Source organism: Thalassophryne amazonica, chromosome 7 (genome assembly GCF_902500255.1).
Source record: "Thalassophryne amazonica chromosome 7, fThaAma1.1, whole genome shotgun sequence".
Classification (NCBI taxonomy): Eukaryota; Metazoa; Chordata; class Actinopteri; order Batrachoidiformes; family Batrachoididae; genus Thalassophryne; species Thalassophryne amazonica.
The window spans coordinates 8,797,657-8,820,813 of record NC_047109.1 but is presented as its reverse complement, the minus strand read 5'-3'; the positions used below and the strand labels follow the sequence as shown (position 1 = coordinate 8,820,813).

Below are 23,157 nucleotides of genomic sequence, written 5' to 3'. Positions count from 1 at the left end.
TTGGATGCTGTAGCTCCTCTGAAAAAGAGAGCTTTAAATCAGAAGTGTCTGACTCCGTGGTATAACTCACAAACTCGTAGCTTAAAGCAGATAACCCGTAAGTTGGAGAGGAAATGGCGTCTCACTAATTTAGAAGATCTTCACTTAGCCTGGAAAAAGAGTCTGTTGCTCTATTAAAAAGCCCTCCGTAAAGCTAGGACATCTTTCTACTCATCACTAATTGAAGAAAATAAGAACAACCCCAGGTTTCTTTTCAGCACTGTAGCCAGGCTGACAAAGAGTCAGAGCTCTATTGAGCTGAGTATTCCATTAACTTTAACTAGTAATGACTTCATGACTTTCTTTGCTAACAAAATTTTAACTATTAGAGAAAAAATTACTCATAACCATCCCAAAGACGTATCGTTATCTTTGGCTGCTTTCAGTGATGCCGGTATTTGGTTAGACTCTTTCTCTCCGATTGTTCTGTCTGAGTTATTCTCATTAGTTACTTCATCCAAACCATCAACATGTTTATTAGACCCCATTCCTACCAGGCTGCTCAAGGAAGCCCTACCATTATTTAATGCTTCGATCTTAAATATGATCAATCTATCTTTGTTAGTTGGCTATGTACCACAGGCTTTTAAGGTGGCAGTAATTAAACCATTACTTAAAAAGCCATCACTTGACCCAGCTATCTTAGCTAATTATAGGCCAATCTCCAACCTTCCTTTTCTCTCAAAAATTCTTGAAAGGGTAGTTGTAAAACAGCTAACTGATCATCTGCAGAGGAATGGTCTATTTGAAGAGTTTCAGTCAGGTTTTAGAATTCATCATAGTACAGAAACAGCATTAGTGAAGGTTACAAATGATCTTCTTATGGCCTCGGACAGTGGACTCATCTCTGTGCTTGTTCTGTTAGACCTCAGTGCTGCTTTTGATACTGTTGACCATAAAATTTTATTACAGAGATTAGAGCATGCCATAGGTATTAAAGGCACTGCGCTGCGGTGGTTTGAATCATATTTGTCTAATAGATTACAATTTGTTCATGTAAATGGGGAATCTTCTTCACAGACTAAAGTTAATTATGGAGTTCCACAAGGTTCTGTGCTAGGACCAATTTTATTCACTTTATACATGCTTCCCTTAGGCAGTATTATTAGACGGTATTGCTTAAATTTTCATTGTTACGCAGATGATACCCAGCTTTATCTATCCATGAAGCCAGAGGACACACACCAATTAGCTAAACTGCAGGATTGTCTTACAGACATAAAGACATGGATGACCTCTAATTTCCTGCTTTTAAACTCAGATAAAACTGAAGTTATTGTACTTGGCCCCACAAATCTTAGAAACATGGTGTCTAACCAGATCCTTACTCTGGATGGCATTACCCTGACCTCTAGTAATACTGTGAGAAATCTTGGAGTCATTTTTGATCAGGATATGTCATTCAAAGCGCATATTAAACAAATATGTAGGACTGCTTTTTTGCATTTACGCAATATCTCTAAAATCAGAAAGGTCTTGTCTCAGAGTGATGCTGAAAAACTAATTCATGCATTTATTTCCTCTAGGCTGGACTATTGTAATTCATTATTATCAGGTTGTCCTAAAAGTTCCCTAAAAAGCCTTCAGTTAATTCAAAATGCTGCAGCTAGAGTACTGACGGGGACTAGAAGGAGAGAGCATATCTCACCCATATTGGCCTCTCTTCATTGGCTTCCTGTTAATTCTAGAATAGAATTTAAAATTCTTCTTCTTACTTATAAGGTTTTGAATAATCAGGTCCCATCTTATCTTAGGGACCTCGTAGTACCATATCACCCCAATAGAGCGCTTCGCTCTCAGACTGCAGGCTTACTTGTAGTTCCTAGGGTTTGTAAGAGTAGAATGGGAGGCAGAGCCTTCAGCTTTCAGGCTCCTCTCCTGTGGAACCAGCTCCCAATTCAGATCAGGGAGACAGACACCCTCTCTACTTTTAAGATTAGGCTTAAAACTTTCCTTTTTGCTAAAGCTTATAGTTAGGGCTGGATCAGGTGACCCTGAACCATCCCTTAGTTATGCTGCTATAGACGTAGACTGCTGGGGGGTTCCCATGATGCACTGTTTCTTTCTCTTTTTGCTCTGCATGCACCACTCTGCATTTAATCATTAGTGATTGATCTCTGCTCCCCTCCACAGCATGTCTTTTTCCTGGTTCTCTCCCTCAGCCCCAACCAGTCCCAGCAGAAGACTGCCCCTCCCTGAGCCTGGTTCTGCTGGAGGTTTCTTCCTGTTAAAAGGGAGTTTTTCCTTCCCACTGTAGCCAAGTGCTTGCTCACAGGGGGTCGTTTTGACCGTTGGGGTTTTACATAATTATTGTATGGCCTTGCCTTACAATATAAAGCGCCTTGGGGCAACTGTTTGTTGTGATTTGGCGCTATATAAAAAAATTGATTGATTGATTGATTGATTTGAACCTGGTGCCCTGCTGTTTACATCTATGAGGCCATTACTGTAGCAAAAATATTTGCAAAAAAAAAAAAAAAGAATTTGTAAATGTGCAGATCAGTGTGTGTGTGTGTGTGCAATGTGTGTATGCGTAGACAGATCAGTAAGCGCATACGTCGATCTGTAAATATCGGTGCGTGCAGTGATTTGTACTTGTGTGGAGATTTGTCTCTGTGCCTCCATGGCTATACAGTTTCATACCAGCAAGGGGTGCAAGCACTAATGATATCAGTCATCGCTACCATTTTACCATTTGAGGATGCCTTTTTTTTTTTCTGTGTCTCTGAGACCAGGAACATGGATGGATCTTCTATTGACCCTTCTATGTACTAGATTCTCACTGAAATTGCCAAAGAAAAAAAAAAATGGAAGAAGCTTCTCACAACCCAGATATTTCAATATCATATTCAGCAAACACACTGGGCATCGTGCATGCTTCTCTCTATTGCATTTACAACACTCACACTCACTCATCTTCAACCGCTTACTCCAATTAAGGGTCACGAGCTGGAGCCTAGCTGGAGCCTATCCCAGCAGTCATAGGCTGTGAGGTGGGGTACACCCTGGACAGGATGCCAGTTTGTCGCAGAGCTACATACAGACAAACAAACACATTCACATCTGCATGCACACCTCACTTGATATTCAGTTATATGAAATACACCCGCTTATGTATGATCAAAGTAAACATTTGCAAATACTTTTGCTACATAAATGACCCCATATACATCATTGAGAAGTGAGAGATTTTTTTTTGAAAAGGAAACAGATTTGCAGTCAAATCATCAAAGCATGCAAGCTGATCATTTATGGGACACATCACAAAGCTCTCTGAGAAGCAGCAGCAAAACAAAGAGGGAGAATTAAGTCCTACACAGTGTCATCAGGGCGGCACTTATCACATACACTAGAGTGGACAACTACCCCTGAATGGGACACAAGTCCATCACTGCTACATCTCCTGCCAAGACTGGCACCCATTTAGACCCATTTAGTGTGAAGCACTGAGCTGAGGTTTAGTGTTGTACTGGTCTAAATACAAGATGGTGTTTCTCCACCTTTGGTGAAGTCCCTGGCAGAGACAAAATGAAACCACCTGCGCTCACAGAAAGGATCTCACGTCATGATTATTCTGCTAATGTTCTCTTTGTTTCGTTGTGCTTTCTGCATGTTAGTTTGTGTGCACTGTATGACAGAGACCTGAGCTGCACACTAACAGAATCACATCAGTGCTGCAAACATGAATGCACCGCATTTATGAGTTTGGAATTTGTTCATCTCTAACTCATTTCATCATCTCTGATATGTCAGCTCCCTGAAGCGCACTTAATCTCACACATGCAGCCTACCCTCCAACACAAAAACAGACCAAGAGCAGAGAATCAAAGCCCTTAAAACAACACATTCATCACAGGAAGAAATCTCAGAGTCAATTCAACAATCTGTAGGCAGGAAATAAATTTGCGGAAGATGAGACAGTGATAGCCAGATGCTAATGTGACAGTTTACCCAGGGAAGAAGACACATCAAATAAATGTAAGACCAACTACACTCACTCTCACATGCAAAGAGACAAATTCCCCAACAAGTCCAGCAGGAAAAGTTTACAGTAGGACTTTAAAACTTAAAGGCCCCTTCACACATAGTGCGAATTTGGTCGATTTGCGCATAAAGTGTGCATGAAGCAGGAATCGTGCTAAACATGTAAAATCGTAGCTGCCTCATACACCTGTTGCTACATCTATTTGCGCACACCCGCGGCTGAAAGACAGAGTGTGCGGTGTGCAAGCCCATCACTCCTCTCATGGCAGGTGTCGGACAAATTCCAGGTGACACACATGAACATCTAACACCGCTCACATGGCACTTAGAAAATATGTGACCATTCACACTATTAACACGACAACAGTCAGCAGACAATCACTGTCGTGCTGGCAGTGAAATCTGTCTAAGTAGCCTACGAGTGTGGCTTTGGTCTGTGCACTAAACTGTCAGCAGATGTGGCTGCTGACAGAACGGCTGTGGAGATCTGTCAATCTGGACATCCCACCTGGACAACACGTACTGTGTTTGGACAGACATGGACTAACAACTGCCCACTGTGACGCGTGTGTGTCTGCTTGCTGTCATCACATGGACATAAATAAAAACATATATCGCTTGGCGACTGGCTGCAGCCCAATGACAGGCTGCCCCCAGGTTGAAAGGGACTGTCAGATTATGCACAAACCGTTGCACCGGCATCATGCACGCCTGCCCGTTTGTTTCGTGGTTCGCTCAACAAGCTGCTCCAACGGGTGTCGCCCTGAGTTGTACATATTTGCACTAATTGTGAAGGGGCCCTAAAGTCCAGCTGCAAGTGGCATCATCCTGAAGTAAGGAAACCATTATTATGCTTTTGATGACTTTTACTTCACATCACTGTATAAAAATGTTGTGTTTAAGCTCATTTTTTTCCTGGAGGATGTAAACTTTTTAACAACGCCCATGTATTTACTTTGAGCATCATGTTTAATGACTGCTTATTGTTGTCTATGTAGATTACTGTTCTTAATTGTATTTTTATGTCATTAATGATGTTCAGTTCTTATTGTACAGCACTTTGAATTTTACTTAATCAAACTGAAATTCTATACAAATAAAGCTTATTATTATTATTACTACTATGATTATATTTTGTTAGTGATAGCAATAATAAAACATTGAAAATGCAAATTACAGGAGCCTGTATTTCTTGGAATAAACATAAAGGAATGTCAGTAATATTTAATATATGATATTATCTTTTGATTCTCCTGTTTTGCTCACATGAAATCCAGTCTGGATCCACACATTGATTTGGCACAAGTTTTACACCAGCTGCTATTCCTGACACAGCTCCAGAGGTACAAGGCAGGGATGATCTCCAACCAGGGCCCTTCTGATTGGGAAGCAAGCAAACTCACCGTTTGGGCCACCATATTATAACAACAATAACAACAACAAAAATGTTTCTATCATTCTATTTTGTATTGCAGTAAATTGTACTTGGGCCAATCTCTTTATTATTATGATTATTATTTTTTTTTTTTTTTATAGTTCAAAGCCTACTGGAACCAAACTGCGGGTCTGGTTCAGCCTCGATCTTAATTCCATAAGCCTGAAGGAAAATCAGCTGCAAGTAATGCGAATATACAAGAAATGGCAACAGCATTTCTTGTATATTTTTCCGTGAATTGTTCTGTAACTTATGTTTGTAGCATAGCCCAATCAGAGGGTGACCCCTTTGAGTCTGGTCTGCTTGAGGTTTCTTCCTCAGAGGGAGTTTTTCCTTACCACTGTTACTCTGGGGGTTGGTAAGGTTAGACCTTGCCTGTGTGAAGCGCTTTGAGGCAACTCTGTTGTGATTTGGTGCTATATAAATGAAAATAAATTGAAAAGTAAAGTTAATCAACTCAATTTCTGAAATGCTTTTTTCCAAAGTACTCAAAGGCCAAAGAGCTGCTCAGGTTGTTTAGCTACAGAGAAACTGTCAGTGGTGACAAAACAAACCCTGATTATGTAATCGTTGGAAAAGATTGATCAAGCTTTCATAGTCAGTTATCACAAAGGCAGACGTGTTATTGTCCTAGCTGTCAATCATTTACCAATGGTGTAGCCTCTCTTCAGCTCAGCGCACCGGGGGCTGCGGCGTTGGGAATTAGTCGCGTTGTTTTCCTGGACCGCAAGGGCAGCGGTCGTCTTGGCGACAGGTGATGCAGCCCTAATGAGGGGCAAAGCTGGCACCAGAGTTGGAGAGAAACCTTGAGTGCCGATATCCACCGACTGCGACTTCTGTTTCAGTCTGCAGAAAAACAACCCAGAGAAGCTGAATGTTAGCATGTCTGAAGACTGGCGCTTGTGCGAACATATTCCATGACCTTTACTCTTCGTGCATGGCTGCATTAAAAGATGTAACAGTTGTAGATGCCAGTGCACCGTGTAAGAGAAATGAAAAAGTGCAAGGTCATTTTTGGAGTGGTGAGGAAGTGTGGAGAAATAATCAATAGGCTAATCACAGCCTGATTAAGGATGAATTTATTAGCATCACTGCGTTTGTGCAGTGCAGAGCCTCCCTGACAGTAAGCAGGACGAAGCAGCAGGATATAGGAGCACAAACACTACAGGAGACAAAATGTCAGGGAGAAACAGCCTCAGGAGCAAACGCACAACACTGAAGTGTGGAGAGAGCAGACTGGGGCAAAGCTGTGCTTCTGCACAAGTTTACAAATTCTACTGATGTGAAAATAAATTTCAAATCCAACAGCATAATATAAAATGCATTCTACAGGAATGGCTCCAGTCGAAGAAAAAAAGAAAAGAAAAGAAAAAAAAAATCAGCATTTCAAAAGCAGATTGAGAAAAACAATCTTAATTCCTAACCCTACTGTTAGCTTCAATAGATGCTAATTAGCTAACTGAAAAGTTAATTGTGAAAGCGTGAAACCCACAAACAGCTAAAATACATTTAACTGAAGCCACCAAGAACCACCGACTTCTATGAAATTCATTTTATGTTGGCTTTGTTATTTGGTTCTAAAACACTGAAAAGCAGCCCCAAAGAGCTGAAAATTTAATATGTTGGCACCTAAACAGAGAGGGTGCCAAAAACATTTAGAATGTCAAAAAACAAACAAAAACCCCAATAATGATTAAGATGTACATAATTAAATAAACAAATTTAACTGTTGTTTAACATTCAACAGTTTATTCAGAGTGCAGAAAGTATTTAATAAGAAATACAAATACACATGGAAATTAATTTTAATAAATTAATTAATGCATTCACTCGGGCTCAACGGTCTGTTCCTCCATCTCCTTCAGGTGAAACTTGTTCCCTTCATATGATGTGTAGATTTTGTTTACTGGATTAGAGTAAAAAATTTCAGGAGGTTCATGTGATTGGGGGTATCATGTGATTGGTGGCAAGATGGCGCCTGTGTGTTTGGCATGCCGTCAGCCCTGTCTTTACCGCTCGTCGAGTTTTTTATTTGTTGCTGTGTTTTTGCTCTGTGTGTTCTGCTGGGACATCTCTGCCTTGCTTGTGTATAATCATCAGTCTCTCTTGGACATTAATGCTCTTTATGAGCCGCTGCTGTCGTCTGGGTCCGGGCTGGGAGGGCCCCGCCCTGCTCTGCCACCTGTGCTTGCGGAGGTCCCGCTGCACCTGCTCCGTTTTCCTTGCACTCCTCTCCGGAGGAGGCGCTTTAGAAGGCGCGGAAAGCGGAGCGGTGTGTTGGTGAAATTTAAGTTTTACCTGGCAGCCTTCACTAGAGGGTCTGATCCTCGCCTCCTGTGGGATGGACAATATTTTTGGGCCTGGGAGCGCGCGCTGCGCACGAGAGGCTGCTGGATTCGTCCTGTTGTTCCTGGACTGTCCTCTCCGATGACCAGATCGGCTCCGTTAAAGCTATGCCCGTTTTTGCCGCAGCTTCCTGCTGCTGCCTCTCGCCGGGCTGCAGAGTTTTTACGCCGGTGCTGTCGTCTGCGGACTCGCAGACGCGGTGTTTCACCTGAGCTCCTTCGGCCGCTGAAACACGCTGCGTCACTGGCTGCTGAGGAGCAGAACTTCTGCATGACTTCATTAAAATCTGCTGATCCCACCGAGATCCTTAGTTTGGGTCTCATTAACATCAGATCATTGTCTCTGAAGTCACTGCTGGTGAATGACTTAATTGTGGATCATCGCCTGGATATGCTTGGATTATGTGAGACCTGGCTTAAATCCACAGCTGTCCTTCCTCTGAATGAGGCCTGCCCACCGGAGTACACTTTTAGTCACATTTCACGTGATGTGAGGAAAGGCGGGGGTGTTGCTTTTATTTATAAATCCAGGTTTACTTTATTAACTGTTGGGGGTCATAAATATAAATCATTTGAGCATCTGATTCTCTGTTATGCCCATGATGCTAAGTACTGTCAAGGTCATAAAACTGGAAATCAGCTATGTTATATTGTCATTGTCTATAGGCCTCCTGACCCATATTCTCATTTTTTTAGATGAATTCGGCGCGTTCATCTCTAGTCTTTCAACTAGTGTAGACAACATTTTGATTATTGGTGACTTTAACATTCATATCAATAAGCCCTCTAATCCCCTCGGTAAATCATTTATGGAAATCATGGATGCAGTAGGATTTCGGCAGTTCATTCATGGTTCAACGCATATCAGTGGTAATACTCTGGATTTGGTTCTTGCACGTGGCCTTGCTGTCACAAATATCGACATCCTGCCTCTTGCATCAGCGGTCTCTGACCATTCGCTTATTAGGTTTACAATTACGCTGCCGCGTTTAGTGGAGCAACAACCTTGCCTATCATTGCGGCGACGAATTAAACCTTCAACTTTGACTGAACTCGAAGCGAGACCAGAAATCTTAACTTCAAGCTTGATGAATTTTCAGTCGGTAGACAGTCTTGCAGATAGCCTGAATTTAGTGCTAAAAACCACACTTGATAAGATTGCGCCTCCTCTATTAAGGCCATGCCTTCCCAAGGCACAGACACCTTGGTTTAACAATTATTTGCGTGACCTTAGGCAGAAGGCTAGAGGGTTGGAATGGAAATGGTGTAGTTCCAAACTAGAGGTGTTCCACCTTGCGTGGCGTGAAGCTATTTTAGATTATAAGCATGTTTTATTGGCTACGAAGCAGGCCTATTACTCTGAATTGATGAACAAAAACAAGCATAACTCAAAGTTTTTGTTTGATACGGTGGCATTTCTTATTCATGGACAGCCACTTGTTGGCCGTTCTCCTTTTTCAGCACAGGACTTTCTGGACTATTTCGAAAAGAAAATAGAAGATATTAGGTTGAGCACATCTCAGCATACTTTGGTCCAGTCATTGTATCCAGCTACTGAGCTGGGGACTACTACTGAGGTGCTACCTAGATTCACGGAATTTAACAGTATCTCACAAGGTGTGCTGACAAAACTCGTGATGTCTACTAGAAGCACAACATGTTTATTTGATCCTATACCAACAAAATTGTTTAAGGATCTTTGGCCCATTCTTGGGCCAACTGTGCTGGAAATTGTTAACCTTTCTTTAAACTCTGGATCTATTCCAAATTGTTTTAAATCTGCCGTGGTTAAACCACTATTCAAGAAATCTAATCTTGATCCTGGTGTATTGAAAAATTATAGGCCGATATCAAATCTATCATTCTGCTCTAAAATTCTGGAAAAGGTGGTTTCACTGCAGCTTGTGGACTATCTTACTGAGAATGACCTTTTTGAGCCACTGCAGTCTGCTTTTAGAAGACATCACTCCACAGAAACAGCACTTATTAAAGTAGTTAATGATCTTCTGCGAGCAATGGACTCGGATACTACTACAGTATTGGTGTTGTTGGATCTCAGTGCTGCGTTTGACACAGTTGATCATCATATTCTACTTGATAGGCTAGAAAACTGTTTCGGGATTACTGGAACTGCTCTTGCGTGGCTGATGTCTTATTGTCTGGTCGTTCCCACTGTGTTTTGTGCAACAACACTACCTCTGACTTTAAGGGCATGAAGTTCGGGGTTCTGCAGGGATCCCTTCTGGGTCCCCTGCTTTTTTTCCCCTGTATATGGCACCCCTTGGGAACATTTTGCGGCGTTTTGGGGTTGCTTTTCATTGCTATGCTGATGATACTCAGTTGTATATGCCGATAGCTGCTGGAAATCCTGTCCACATAAAATCTTTACAGGACTGTCTCGCAGCAGTGAGAAGTTGGATGTCTAGCAACTTTCTACTTTTGAACTCTGATAAGACTGAAATGATGGTTCTTGGTCCAGCAAGACATCGGCATCAATTTGATCAGCTGGCGCTTAGCCTGGGTTCATGTGTTATACATCATACTGACAAAGTGAGGAACCTTGGGGTAATTTTTGATCCTACGTTGTCCTTTGACCTCCACATTAGGGACATTACGAGGACTGCTTTCTTTCATTTAAGAAATATAGCAAAGATTCGTCCCATCCTGTCTGGCTGATGCTGAAACTCTGGTTCATGCGTTTGTCTCTTCTAGATTGGACTATTGTAATGCTTTGTTTTCTGGTTTACCACAGTCCAGCATCAGGGGTCTTCAGCTGGTTCAAAATGCTGCTGCCAGACTTCTGACGCGAAGCAGAAGGTTTGATCATATTACACCGGTTCTGGAATCCCTTCACTGGCTTCCGGTCTCCTTGAGATCAGATTTTAAGGTATTACTATTGGCCTATAAGATTGTTCATGGACTGGTGCCCCCCTATCTGGCCGGCCTGGTTGAGTCCTAAGTGCCGGCAAGGGCTCTGTGTTCACAGGGTGCAGGACTATTGTGTGTCCCAAGGGTGAAGAAAAGGTCAGCGGGTTACAGAGCTTTTTATCACTGCGCTCCAGCTCTGTGGAATGATCTGCCTGCACAAATACGACAGTCGGACTCTGTGGAGACTTTTAAAGCCAGGTTGAAGACACATATCTTCTCCCTGTCTTATCATTAGTATTTTATTGTGTGCCTTTTTTTTTTATACGTTTTATTTATTTTACTTCTTTTAATTTTTATGGTTTAATTATTGAATTATTGTATTTTAATCTTATTTCATTTTATTCTGCTTTTAAATGCTTGTGAAGCACCTTGAGGCGATTACTCGTGATTTGGCGCTATATAAATTAATAAATTATTATTATTATTATTAGGAGGAACAAATGCATGAATATTAGAATTTACAAATGTTTTTGACCACTGCACCGTGTAAGCTTTGTACGGTGTTTGGGTCTGTGGGATCAGATGTCGCAGACCGAACGGTCTCCTCTATAAATGGGTCCACCCTGCCATCACTGTGCTTCATCTGAGACTGACTCTGAGTCTGACTCTCTACACCCAAAGCCATCAAAGAGAATAATGTGATTATTAACCACCAGATGACAAAATAGGCGATAATCGGTGAGTCGCTACTGACGCTCAGAAATAATGTAGGCACAGCAGCATGTCAGACTCCGACGTGCTGCTGTGGTGCTCTGATCACTTCCCCGTCTTTTATTATGAAGTAATGCTGAATTTATGTAGAAATTATTGTTGTACAAAAGCTTCAGATATCTGTCGCTGAGACAGATGATGACTGGAGTGCAGTTTTAAGCAGAAAGGAGGCGATAATAGGTGAATCGCTGCTGACACTCTAAAATGATGCAATGCGCAATGAAGGCAGGGTGGACGATCTTTTAGGAGGGGACCGTTCGGCTGGCGTCACCGGTTTCAATTTTGACAATAAGAAAACATTTCAATTACGCACATCACAATGTAAGCACTCTTCGTTTTTGTGGCATTGAACAGGTCACTCCTCCCTTTAGTGGGAGAGACCATGATAAACTTTTGAAAAAAAGAGAGGCTTACTGGATTGAAACATTACAAACTTTGGCACTGAAGGGACTTCAAATCAAATCAAATCAATTTTATTTATATAGCGCCAAATCACAACAAACAATTGCCCTAAGGCGCTTTATATTGTAAGGCAAAGCCATACAATAATTACGGAAAAACCCCAACGGTGAAAACGACCCCCTGTGAGCAAGCACTTGGCGACAGTGGGAAGGAAAAACTCCCTTTTAACAGGAAGAAACAGCTCCACTGCGACGCGCGGTGGAGCCGCTCTTCTTTCCATGACAAAAACTCCTGTAACAGTGGAATGTGCCGTTCATTTCTAAACTGGACACTGTCTTGATCCGGTATGTCGTCTGACTAGCACAGGAATTGTGAAAAGAGTGGACATCAGCATTTTTTCGGCACGAGACAGACGTGCGGAGGAATTCCGCACGTCGTGGTGGAGCTGCATGGCGCAAAGCAACACCGTGATGAAGCCTTCCAGGACATGTTGGGGCAGGTCCAGCTCATGCACAATCACAATCGGATATTCACACGACTGAAAAGCAACCGGAATCCATCTGAAATCCACCTTGAAGCCGTCCTGTGAGACCAACACCGAGGTGGTTTTGTCCCGCGTAATGAACGGAGCCGTGGCGCGTCCTTCCGCTTTTCTTTCCATGAAAAAAACTCCTGTAACGGTGGAATGTGCCGAAAAAGTGCTGGTGTCCATATCTTCTGCCTTTTTGTGAATGTCAGACAAGGTCTCGGCTCAACAAAGCCTTCACGTTGGAAATGATCTGGTTGTTCCAGCGGGATGCCAGCCTGTCGATGGGGGCTGGGAGCGCGCCACGCTCTCAGCAGTTGTGGGCGGTCTTTAAACCGTCTGGATCACTCCTTAATCTGTGTAATCCCCATAAAATCGTCCCTGAAAGCCATATTAATTTTCCGAACGGTGTCCACCTGGAGGTCTCTCACAGTTTCTGGAAAAAAATTGATGCAGCAAAGCTCCAAATTGTTCAGACATTTATTCGCAATAAAAAATAGACGAGAGGGGTGGACCACACCTCACACAAAGCCTGCTCACAGGCGAATGACGCAACCGACAGGCGTGAAAAAACTCACGCATGCGCACGAAGGTTCAAGCTTGGCTGATGCAATCACACGTGATTCAAATCCATATGGTTTTTGAAAAAAATAAAAAGGTCAGATACTTTTCTAACAGACCTCGTATACTGAGCCGTCTTAAATAGCCATGTCTTTTATGTATATAATACTCTTCACTGTGGTATATATCTATTTTGTATACATTATTGTATGATGCATGAGTTTGATGGATATGGATGTGAATATTATGAAAGGGTTTTTAAGGTTTTTGTATGACAACATCCTGTGATGTAACCAGTCACACCCTATTTAAGATGGCTTTTCATTCATAGAAATCATTTGCCTGACATTGACCACCACTATTGTCATTGGACATCAGCACTTTTTCCGGCACATTAAGACAGACGTGCGGAGGAGTTACGCAACGCCATGATGAAGCCTCACGGGACATGTTCTGGCATGTCCAGCTCATGCACAATCACAATCGGATATTCACACGACTGGAAAGCAACCGGAATCCGTCTGAAATCCACCTGAAAGCCCAAAACCGAGGTGGTTTTGTCCCGTGTAATGAACGGCTCCGTGGCGCATCCCTCCGCTTTTCTTTCCATGAAAAAAACTCCTTTAACGGTGGAATGTGCCGGAAAAAGTGCTTATGTCCACGTTTTTTCACAATTCCTGTGCTAGTCAGATGACATACCGGATCAAGACAGCGTCCAGTTTAAAAATGAACGGCACATTTCACTGTTACAAGAGTTTTTGTCATGGAAAGAGAAGCTGCTCCACCGTGTGTCGCGGTGCAGCCGCTCGGCGCAAAGCAACGCCGTGATGAAGCCTCACGGGACATGTTCTGGCATGTCCAGCTCATGCACAATCACAATCGGATATTCACACGACTGGAAAGCAACCGGAATCCGTCTGAAATCCACCTGAAAGCTGTCCTGAGAGACCAACACGGAGGTGGTTTTGTCCCGCGTAATGAACGGAGCCGTGGCGCGTCCCTCCGCTTTTCTTTCCATGAAAAAAACTCCTGTAACGGTGGAATGTGCCGGAAAAAGTGCTGATGTCCACATCTTCTGCCTTTTTGTGAAAGTCAGACGAGGTCCCGGATCAACAAAGCTTTCACATTGGAAATGATCTGGTTGTTCCAGCGGGGTGTCAGCTTGTCGATGGGCGCTGGGAGCGCGCCCTGCGCTTTCAGCAGTTGTGGGCCGTCCTTAAAGCGGCAGTAACACCCCATAATCTGTTTAATCCCCATAAAATCGTCCGTGAAAGCCATATTAATTTTTCGAACGGTGTCCACCTGGAGGTCTCTCACAGTTTCTGGAAAACAATTGATGCAGCAAAGCTCCAAACTGTTCAGACATTTATTCGCAATAAAAAATAGACGAGAGGGGTGGACCACACCTCACTCAAAGCCTGCTCACAGGCGAATGACGCAACAGACAGGCATGAAAAAACTCACGCATGCGCACGAGGGTTCAAGCTTGTCTGAAGCAATCACAGGTGATTCAAATCCATATGGTTTTTAAAAAAAATAATAAGGTCGGAAAGTTTTCACAGCGCTTCACTTTTTCCACATTTTGTTAAGTTACAGCCTTATTCCAAAATGGAGCAAATTATTTTTTTCCCTCAAAAATGCAACTCACAACACCCCATAATGACAACATGAAAAAAGTTTTTTGAAATGTTTGCAAATTTATGAAAAATACGAAACTAAGAAATCACATGTAAGTAAGTATTCACACCTTTGTTCAATACTTTGTTGATGCACCTTTGGCAGCAATTACAGCCTCAAGTCTTCTTGAATATGATGCCACACGCTTGGTGCATCCATCTTTGGGCAGTTTTGTCCTCTTTACTGCACATCTCACTACTGTCACATTATCCTTGTGCATGTCCTGTACTACCCTAACATACTTATCTGCTACTCCAGATTTCCTCATACAATACCACAAGTCTTCTCTTGGCACCCTGTCATAACCTTTCTCTAAATCCACACAGTGTAACTCCTTCTGGCCTTCTCTATATTTCTCCATCAGTACTCTCAGAGCAAACATTGCATCTGTAGTGCTCTTTCTCTGCAAGAAACCATATTGCTGCTCACAGATCTTCACCTGTTTTCTAAGCCTAGCTTCTACTAACGTCATGCTGTGGCTGATCAACTTTATGCCTCTGTAGTTATGACAGCTCTGTGTGACAGAGGCCAGCAGGAGTCGCCGTGCAATAGTAGTCAGTAACCTCACTCCGAAACAGCGAATAGGATTCTCTGGCCACAGGGCCAGAGACCACGTTTGTGGTCTTCTGGTTAGAGCGTCTGTCTCCCATACCAGAGATTCTGAGTTCACGCCCCGAGGGGAGCGAGTATGAGGAGTAAACACACGACGCAGAATCAGACAGTACAGCTGCTACATCTGCACATCACCCTTGTTCTTAAAAATAGGAACCAGCACACTTCATCTCCACTCCTCAGGCATCCTCTCACTTTTAGATTTTATTTTATTTAAGATTTTATTAAACAATCTGGTTAGAAACTAAACTGCCATCTCTCCTTGACATTTCCATTCCTCCACTAGAATCTCATCTGGACCAACTGCCTTTCCACCCTTCATCCGCTTCGTAGCTGCCCTGTCTTAATCCTTACTAATTTCTTGCACTTCCTGATTTACTCTCACCACATCATCTAGCCTTTTCCAGCCTTTACTCTCTTTACTCTACTTAATATTTAAGTTCTTGTACAGGTTGCTAAATACCTTTACCTCAGCTTTTGCCACTTCTTTTTCACCTTGTATCTCCTTGTACTCCTGTCTACCTTCTTCATCTCTCCGACAATCCCAATTGTTTTTCACCAACTTCTTTCTCCTTATACTTTCCTAAACATCTTTGTTCCACCAAAGTGATGTCCAAATACTCAGTAGGAGATGATCAACAGACTTTGCATTCCCCCCACCACCCAAAAAAAAGCACCATAAAGCACCAATTTCCTGCTGCACACAAAATGTCTCCTGAAACACTATCTTTAGTCTGAAAAAGTCCTGCAACAGCAGCCAGGATTCCAAGCACTTTCAATCATTCGTGCAAAACTGCTGAAGTGAACAGAATCTTTCTGCCCCCTTCAGCCAACTGCTCATCCCCCGATGGACAAAAGCAGCCACACAACAGCAACTACATGCAAACGAAAATGTAGAAACTCTGCGGAAATGCTGTCACCAATTTTTACTTATGTTTTTTCCATAACAGGGGAACAGAGACAGTCAGAAAAAACAGTGTTAAAAAATTAAAATGACTTGTGCCAAAAAGAAATGGCTCCAAAATGTTTTCAGTCAAAGACAAATGAACATTTCTCCAAGTACAAACACATAACAACTAAACTGAGTCCAAAGCTATTCAACCAATTTCTGATTTTCTTATGTTGTACAAAACTAGTTATTCCAGATTACAGGATCCCCTTTGGAATATTTCATCTGTTGCCACGGTGCCACGTTTGCTACGTCTTAAACATTACAGATTTTACGCTAGTTATCATGGTAATGAACATTGGGCCCATATAAATTACGTTACATCATAAGCACTACACCAGGGGTACAGTGCTCCAAAGAGTGATGTCATGTATCCAATGACAACACAAGACAGTTCTACCCTGTCTTTTAAAAATGCTAATTTTGTGCTTTGAAGACAAATCAGAGCGGAATGTGTGCACTTTTACATTACGTAGAGCCAGTGGTGGGCCGTCAGGGCCAGCAGGAATTCTGTGCTAGCCCTGGAAAATGAAAAAAAAAGTGTAAAATGTCTTGATGATTTTGTAATTTATTTGTGTAATCTACAAATGAGTTGCTTCTATTGGTATTGTTGAGGTTTAACTGTAATTTCTTACTTTAAAAAGTGCCTTGAACACCCTTGTGGAGCTGTTCCTCCTCAGGACCTTCTGCACTGGTTCAGCTGCCCTTTTGTTGAAAGGTCACACAAATGAGTGACAGCTGCCATGACTGACAGAATTATCAGCCAATCAAAATTTGACATACAATGACAGTACCTCCCCCTGGCCCTGCTGGGTGCCATGAGTCCCCCCCCCGTATTTTCCCAGGGTGCGGCATGTGAACTTGATTTTTAAAAATGGCAGCCGCATCCTCTTTAGCAACTTCAGTTGACCTTATGGCTAATCTACTAAAATCGTCTTTTTCAAGGCGTTCTTTCACAGACAAAAAGAAATAATTACAAATGGAAAACTCACCAGTGATGGGAATAACGGCATTGAAATAAACAGCGTTACTAACGCCGTTACTTTTTTCAGTAACGATTAATCTAACTAATTACTCTGTCACTATAACACCGTTACCATTACCGACACCCCGTTACTTCACATTACTGAAGCCGCTCAATAATCTTTTTTTTTTTTTTACTTTGCGCATACAGACTTAGGACTCTCAGGTGCAAGTGTGTGTGTCTTGTCAGTGTGTGTGTGAGTGACAAAGAAGGGGAGGGTGAGATAACCGCCTAAGCAATGATGATTGGCTAAGGTATAGTAAGATTACGTCTTCAGCCAATCAGAGAAACTAGGTGGGTGGGTGTTTAGAACGCATGCATAGTGGCGGGTGTTTACAGCGCATAGCGAGAGATGGCGAGTGAGGAGGACTCAAGTGGGAAGACAGCGTTTGCCAGATGGAAATACAGACACTACTTTAACCTTGTTAAGGTCAAAGGTAAAAATGTACACGTCGAGTGTACATTATGTCCCCGAGCAAAAACTTTGTCCACGTCTTGTGTAAGCAACTCCAACCTACTGAAACACCTGTCGATGGCTCACACTTCCGCTAAACTAGTGGCTCAAGACACAGGTAGCAGGGCTGGTGTTAACGTGGGGTCCGCTAACAAAGGGCATGGTGAAGGACCCTCACTGTGTAAGTAGCAAAAGCTTGATTTTTGTGCTTCAGCTCCCCAAAAACTAACGCAGACAGAGCTCTGACTTGATATATTGATACCTTGATACATTGCCATAGGTATTAAAGGCACTGCGCTGCAGTGGTTTGAATCATATTTATCTAATAGATTACAATTTGTTCATGTAAATGGGGAGACTTCTTCATGGACTAAGGTTAATTATGGAGTAAAACAAGGTTTTGTGCTAGGACCGATTTTATTCACTTTATACATGCTTCCCTTAGGCAGTATTATTAGAAAACATTGCTTAAATTTTCATTGTTACGCAGATGATACCCAGCTTTATCTATCCATGAAGCCAGATGACACACACCAATTAGTTAAACTGCAGGATTGTCTTACAGACATAAAGACATGGATGACCTCTAATTTCCTGCTTTTAAACTCAGATAAAACTGAAGTTATTGTACTTGGCCCCACAAATCTTAGAAACATGGTGTCTGACCAGATCCTTACTCTGGATGGCATTACCCTGACCTCTAGTAATACTTGAAATCTTGGAGTCATTTTTTATCAGGATATGTCCTTCAATGTGCATATTAAGCAAATATGTAGGACTGCTTTTTTGCATTTACGCAATATCTCTAAAATTAGAAAGTTCTTGTCTCAGAGTGATGCTGAAAAGCTAATTCATGCATTTATTTCTTCTAGGCTGGACAACTGTAATTCATTATTATCAGGTTGTCCTAAAAGTTCCCTGAAAAGCCTTCAGTTAATTCAAAATGCTGCAGCTAGAGTGTTAACAGGGACTAGAAGGAGAGAGCATATCTCACCCATATTGGCCTCTCTTCATTGGCTCCCTGTTAATTCCAGAATAGAATTTAAAATTCTTCTTCTTACTTATAAGGTTTTGAATAATCAGGTCCCATCTTATCTTAGGGACCTCATAGTACCATATCACCCCAATAGAGCGCTTTGCACTCAGACTGCAGGCTTACTTGTAGTTCCTAGGGAGGCAGAGCATTCAGCTTTCAGGCTCTTCTTCTGTGGAACCAGCTCCCAATTCAGATCAGGGAGACAGACACCCTCTCTACTTTTAAGATTAAGCTTAAAACTTTCCTTTTTGAAAAAGCTTATAGTTAGGGCTGGATCAGGTGACCCTGAACCATCCCTTAGTTATGCTGCTATAGACTTAGACTGCTGGGGGGTTGATGAGGATGACGATGTGATTAATTTGCCACCACACTACAGGTGTGCATCACACACACTGAACCTTGTGTCTTGTTCTGACATTGAGAAGTGGATTCTCTCCAGACCAGAAGGCAGTTTACAGGAGTGCAACTGCAAAATGCACAGCCTTGTGGAATAAGGCCAGCCGTTCCTCAGTGGCCGCAGAGACTGTAGAGGATGTGGGTGCAAAGAAGCTGATAGTGCCTTGCAGTACCAGATGGAATTCTTTTTATGAAGCCTTAGCTAGGATCTGCGAGATTCCCATAGTCGACCTCAACACCATCTCATCCAAGTTCGGCTCGAAAGCAATCACAGAAAAAGAGCATCAGCTCCTGAAGGAATATTGCATTGCGAAGAAGCCGCTGACAGTCGCCCTAGATATCCTCCAGGGAGAGGACAACTGCTACCACAGCACACTGCTACCTCCCCTGGAGACCTTGATGATGAAAACCCTTGAGCTGAAGAGTGGACTCCAAATACTTGTGGACCTTCCAGAGGCAATTGTCGAGGTAAGAGCTACATTTCTGTCTAATACATCCATACGTTGTGAAAATGAATAATATAGTATATATTGTACTCATAATGTGTGTGTGTGTTTGTATAGACAGTCAGTCATATGTTCTTTGCTTTATGTCATTTCAGGCGATAAAAACAAGATTTACAGAGGTGCTGGAGAGCGACAGTGCTCTCCTGGCTGCTGTGACTCTGCCCAGGTTCAAGTTACGTTGGCTGCAAGCACAAGAAAGAAAGGACAAGGCCAAAGCAGAGCTGCTGGCAGTATGTCGTGCAAGTGTAAGAAACGAAGACCAGCAAAAAGGTACAAGCACCACCACACCCACATGTACCAGCTCTACTGTTGAGGATGCATTCTTCTCCTTTGATGATGAGGATGACACTTCTGCTACTGCGGAAAGTCAAGTCGCAGATTATTTGAAATCAGGAGCCCAAGGGATGGACTCACTTCATGGATTTCCTCTTATAAAGAGAATTTCCCTGAAGTATAATGCTGCCACTCCATCCAGTGCTCCAGTGGAGAGACTGTTTAGCCTGGGGAAGCTGGTCACAACAAGTTGTTCTGCTGGCCATGTTTACTTTTCAACTGCAACAGAGGAACATGGAACTACACTGATTTTAGAAGTTTGACCAGCTTCACAAAGGCAACGTTGAAACACCAAAACTCTGAGCGGCACATTACGTGTGTAGTGCATTTGAAAACATTTGTTGAATATCGAGTGGATTTGCAGCTGGATGAGCAGAGGAAACGGGAGACCAGCGTTTACAAAGACAGGTTCAAGAAGAACTGCTACATCTTGAAGTGTCTTATTCACTGTGTTGTCTTTTTGGGACAAGAACTGTCTTCCCGGGGAGACAATGAATCCAGAGATTCCCTAAACCGTGGGAAGTATTTGGAATTATTGACACTACTGGTAGACCACGATAGCGACTTGTGACATCATCTTGGCACAGCCATTTTTTTTTTTTTTTTTTTTTTTTACAGGCACATTGGGGAAAACTCAGAATGACCTTTTCAATGCAGTGGCCGAGGTGTTGAATGAAGACATCGCCGAGGAGATTAAATAGACATGGTTTGCCGCGGTTATGATTGATTTAGCCACTGATTTAAGTAATATGGTGTAGCGCTCCTATGTTCTCAGGTATGTGACTGAAACGGGAGTGAAAGAAAGATTTCTCAAATTTGAGAATGTTAATGAGAAGAAACGAGCACAGGATCTAGCAGGACTCATTCTTAACTTACTGGACAACTACAACTGCAAAGTGAAGTTAGTGGCTCAATGTTACGATGGAGCAGCTGTGATGGCGTCGGGGATAAACGGAGTGCAGGCATGTGTAAGACATTTCCCCAAGCTCTCTTCATGCACTCTTATGCGCACACTTTAAATCTGGTCATGTCCCAGGGAGGATCAAAGAATGCACAATATTTTTGCAAATCTCGATGGATTGTCAGCGTTCTTTACACGTTCTCCAAAATGCCCTAAACTACTGGATGAGTTTTGCCAAAGACGGTTGCCACACGTGGCACAGGTGAGGTGGGACTTCATCAGCAGGCCTGTGTGTCCACGATGAAAGAGCGGAGCTTGTTGATTTTTTTCAGCACATTTTCCATCACGCTGGGGATTTTGATCAGGAAACACTTCACTATGTGTCAGGACACTTGGCACAGTTAAAGTTTTGTTTTTTCTTTTTGCCTTCATTCTGATTTTTGTCATCGCAGACGTGTTGTTTGGCATTTTACAAAACAAAACTTTGGATGTGCCATTCAGTCTGGCCAAAACTGATGAATTTTGCCAAACGTGTCTAACGCTTTTAAGCAGACATTTACCAGGCAGAGCGCAGAAGTTTGACAGACAGTTATGGTCCTCATTTTGATCTGAATAGACTGAAAGCTGAGCTCAAAGTCATGTACAACACATCTAACTTTCATGACAGAAGTATCAGCGACCTCCTGGCTTTTCTGAAGAGGACAGAACTGTATGCGCTTGCATGTCTAATCCTGACCATTCCAGTGTCGACTGCATCTGTGGAGCGTTCATTCTCAAACGGAGAAAAACATATGCAAGGATCACAACTGGAGAAGAAAGACTCTCTTCTTTGGCATCTCTGTCAATTAAGAAGGACCTCCTCAGCCAGCTGAAGCAGCATGGACATCTGCACCACATTATTGAACGCTTTGTCAAAAAGGACAGACGCATGGATTTTATTTACAAGCGTGGCATGGAGTCCACCAGTCTATGGTACTGCTCAGGTGGTATGAGAGCCCAGGTTGCTCTGATAGTGGCCTTCAGCTCTTCTGCATTGTTGGGTCTGGCGTGTCCCATCTTCTTCTTCACAATACTCCGTAGATTTTCTATGGGGTTAAGGTCAGGCGAGTTTGCTGGCCAATTAAGAACAGGGATACCATGGTCCTTAAACCAGGTACTGGTAGCTTTGGCACTGTGTGCAGGTACCAAGTCCTGTTGGAAAATGAAATCTGCATCTCCATAAAGTTGGTCAGCAGCAGAAACATGAAGTGCTCTACAACTTCCTTGTACAACCCCTGGCAAAAATTATGGAATCACCGGCCTCGGAGGATGTTCATTCAGTTGTTTAATTTTGTAGAAAAACAGCAGATCACAGATATGACACAAAACTAAAGTCATTTCAAATGGCAACTTTCTGGCTTTAAGAAACACTATAAGAAATCAGGAAAAAAAGATTGTGTCAGTCAGTAACGGTTACTTTTTTAGACCAAGCAGAGGGAAAAAAATATGGACTCACTCAATTCTGAGGAATAAATTATGGAATCACCCTGTAAATTTTCATCCCCAAAACTAACACCTGCATCAAATCAGATCTGCTCATTAGTCTGCATCTAAAAAGGAGTGATCACACCTTGGAGAGCTGTTGCACCAAGTGGACTGACATGAATCATGGCTCCAACACGAGAGATGTCAATTGAAACAAAGGAGAGGACTATCAAACTCTTAAAAGAGGGTAAATCATCACGCAATGTTGCAAAAGATGTTGGTTGTTCATAGTCAGCTGTGTCTAAACTCTGGACCAAATACAAACAACATGGGAAGGTTGTTAAAGGCAAACATACTGGTAGACCAAGGAAGACATCAAAGCGTCAAGGCAGAAAACTTAAAGCAATATGTCTCAAAAATCGAAAATGCACAACAAAACAAATGAGGAACGAATGGAAGGAAACTGGAGTCAACGTCTGTGACCGAACTGTAAGAAACCGCCTAAAGGAAATGAGATTTACATACAGAAAAGCTAAACGAAAGCCATCATTAACACCTAAACAGATAAAAACAAGGTTACAATGGGGTAAGGAAAAGCAGTTGTGGACTGTGGACTGGATGAAAGTCATATTCAGTGATGAATCTCGAATCTGCATTGGGCAAGGTGATGATGCTGGAACTTTTGTTTGGTGCTGTTCCAATGAGATTTATAAAGATGACTGCCTGAAGAGAACATGTAAATTTCCACAGTCATTGATGATATGGGGCTGCATGTCAGGTAAAGGCACTGGGGAGATGACTGTCATTACATGATCAATAAATGCACAAGTTTATGTTGATATTTGACACTTTTCTTATCCCATCAATTGAAAGG

General features: G+C 42.4%; 1 protein-coding gene across 2 annotated transcripts in view; it reads right to left on the bottom strand.

Annotated features, from left to right (window-relative positions):
- The window catches only part of oxr1a (oxidation resistance 1a), a 668,289-nt gene that overhangs the window by 343,736 nt on the left and 301,396 nt on the right, over nt 1-23,157 (bottom strand). For both annotated transcript variants that reach the window (XM_034173809.1, XM_034173811.1), the window contains exon 3: nt 6,108-6,304. In XM_034173809.1, coding sequence (XP_034029700.1) covers nt 6,108-6,304 — 197 coding nt within the window. The remainder of the gene's footprint in view (nt 1-6,107; nt 6,305-23,157) is intronic.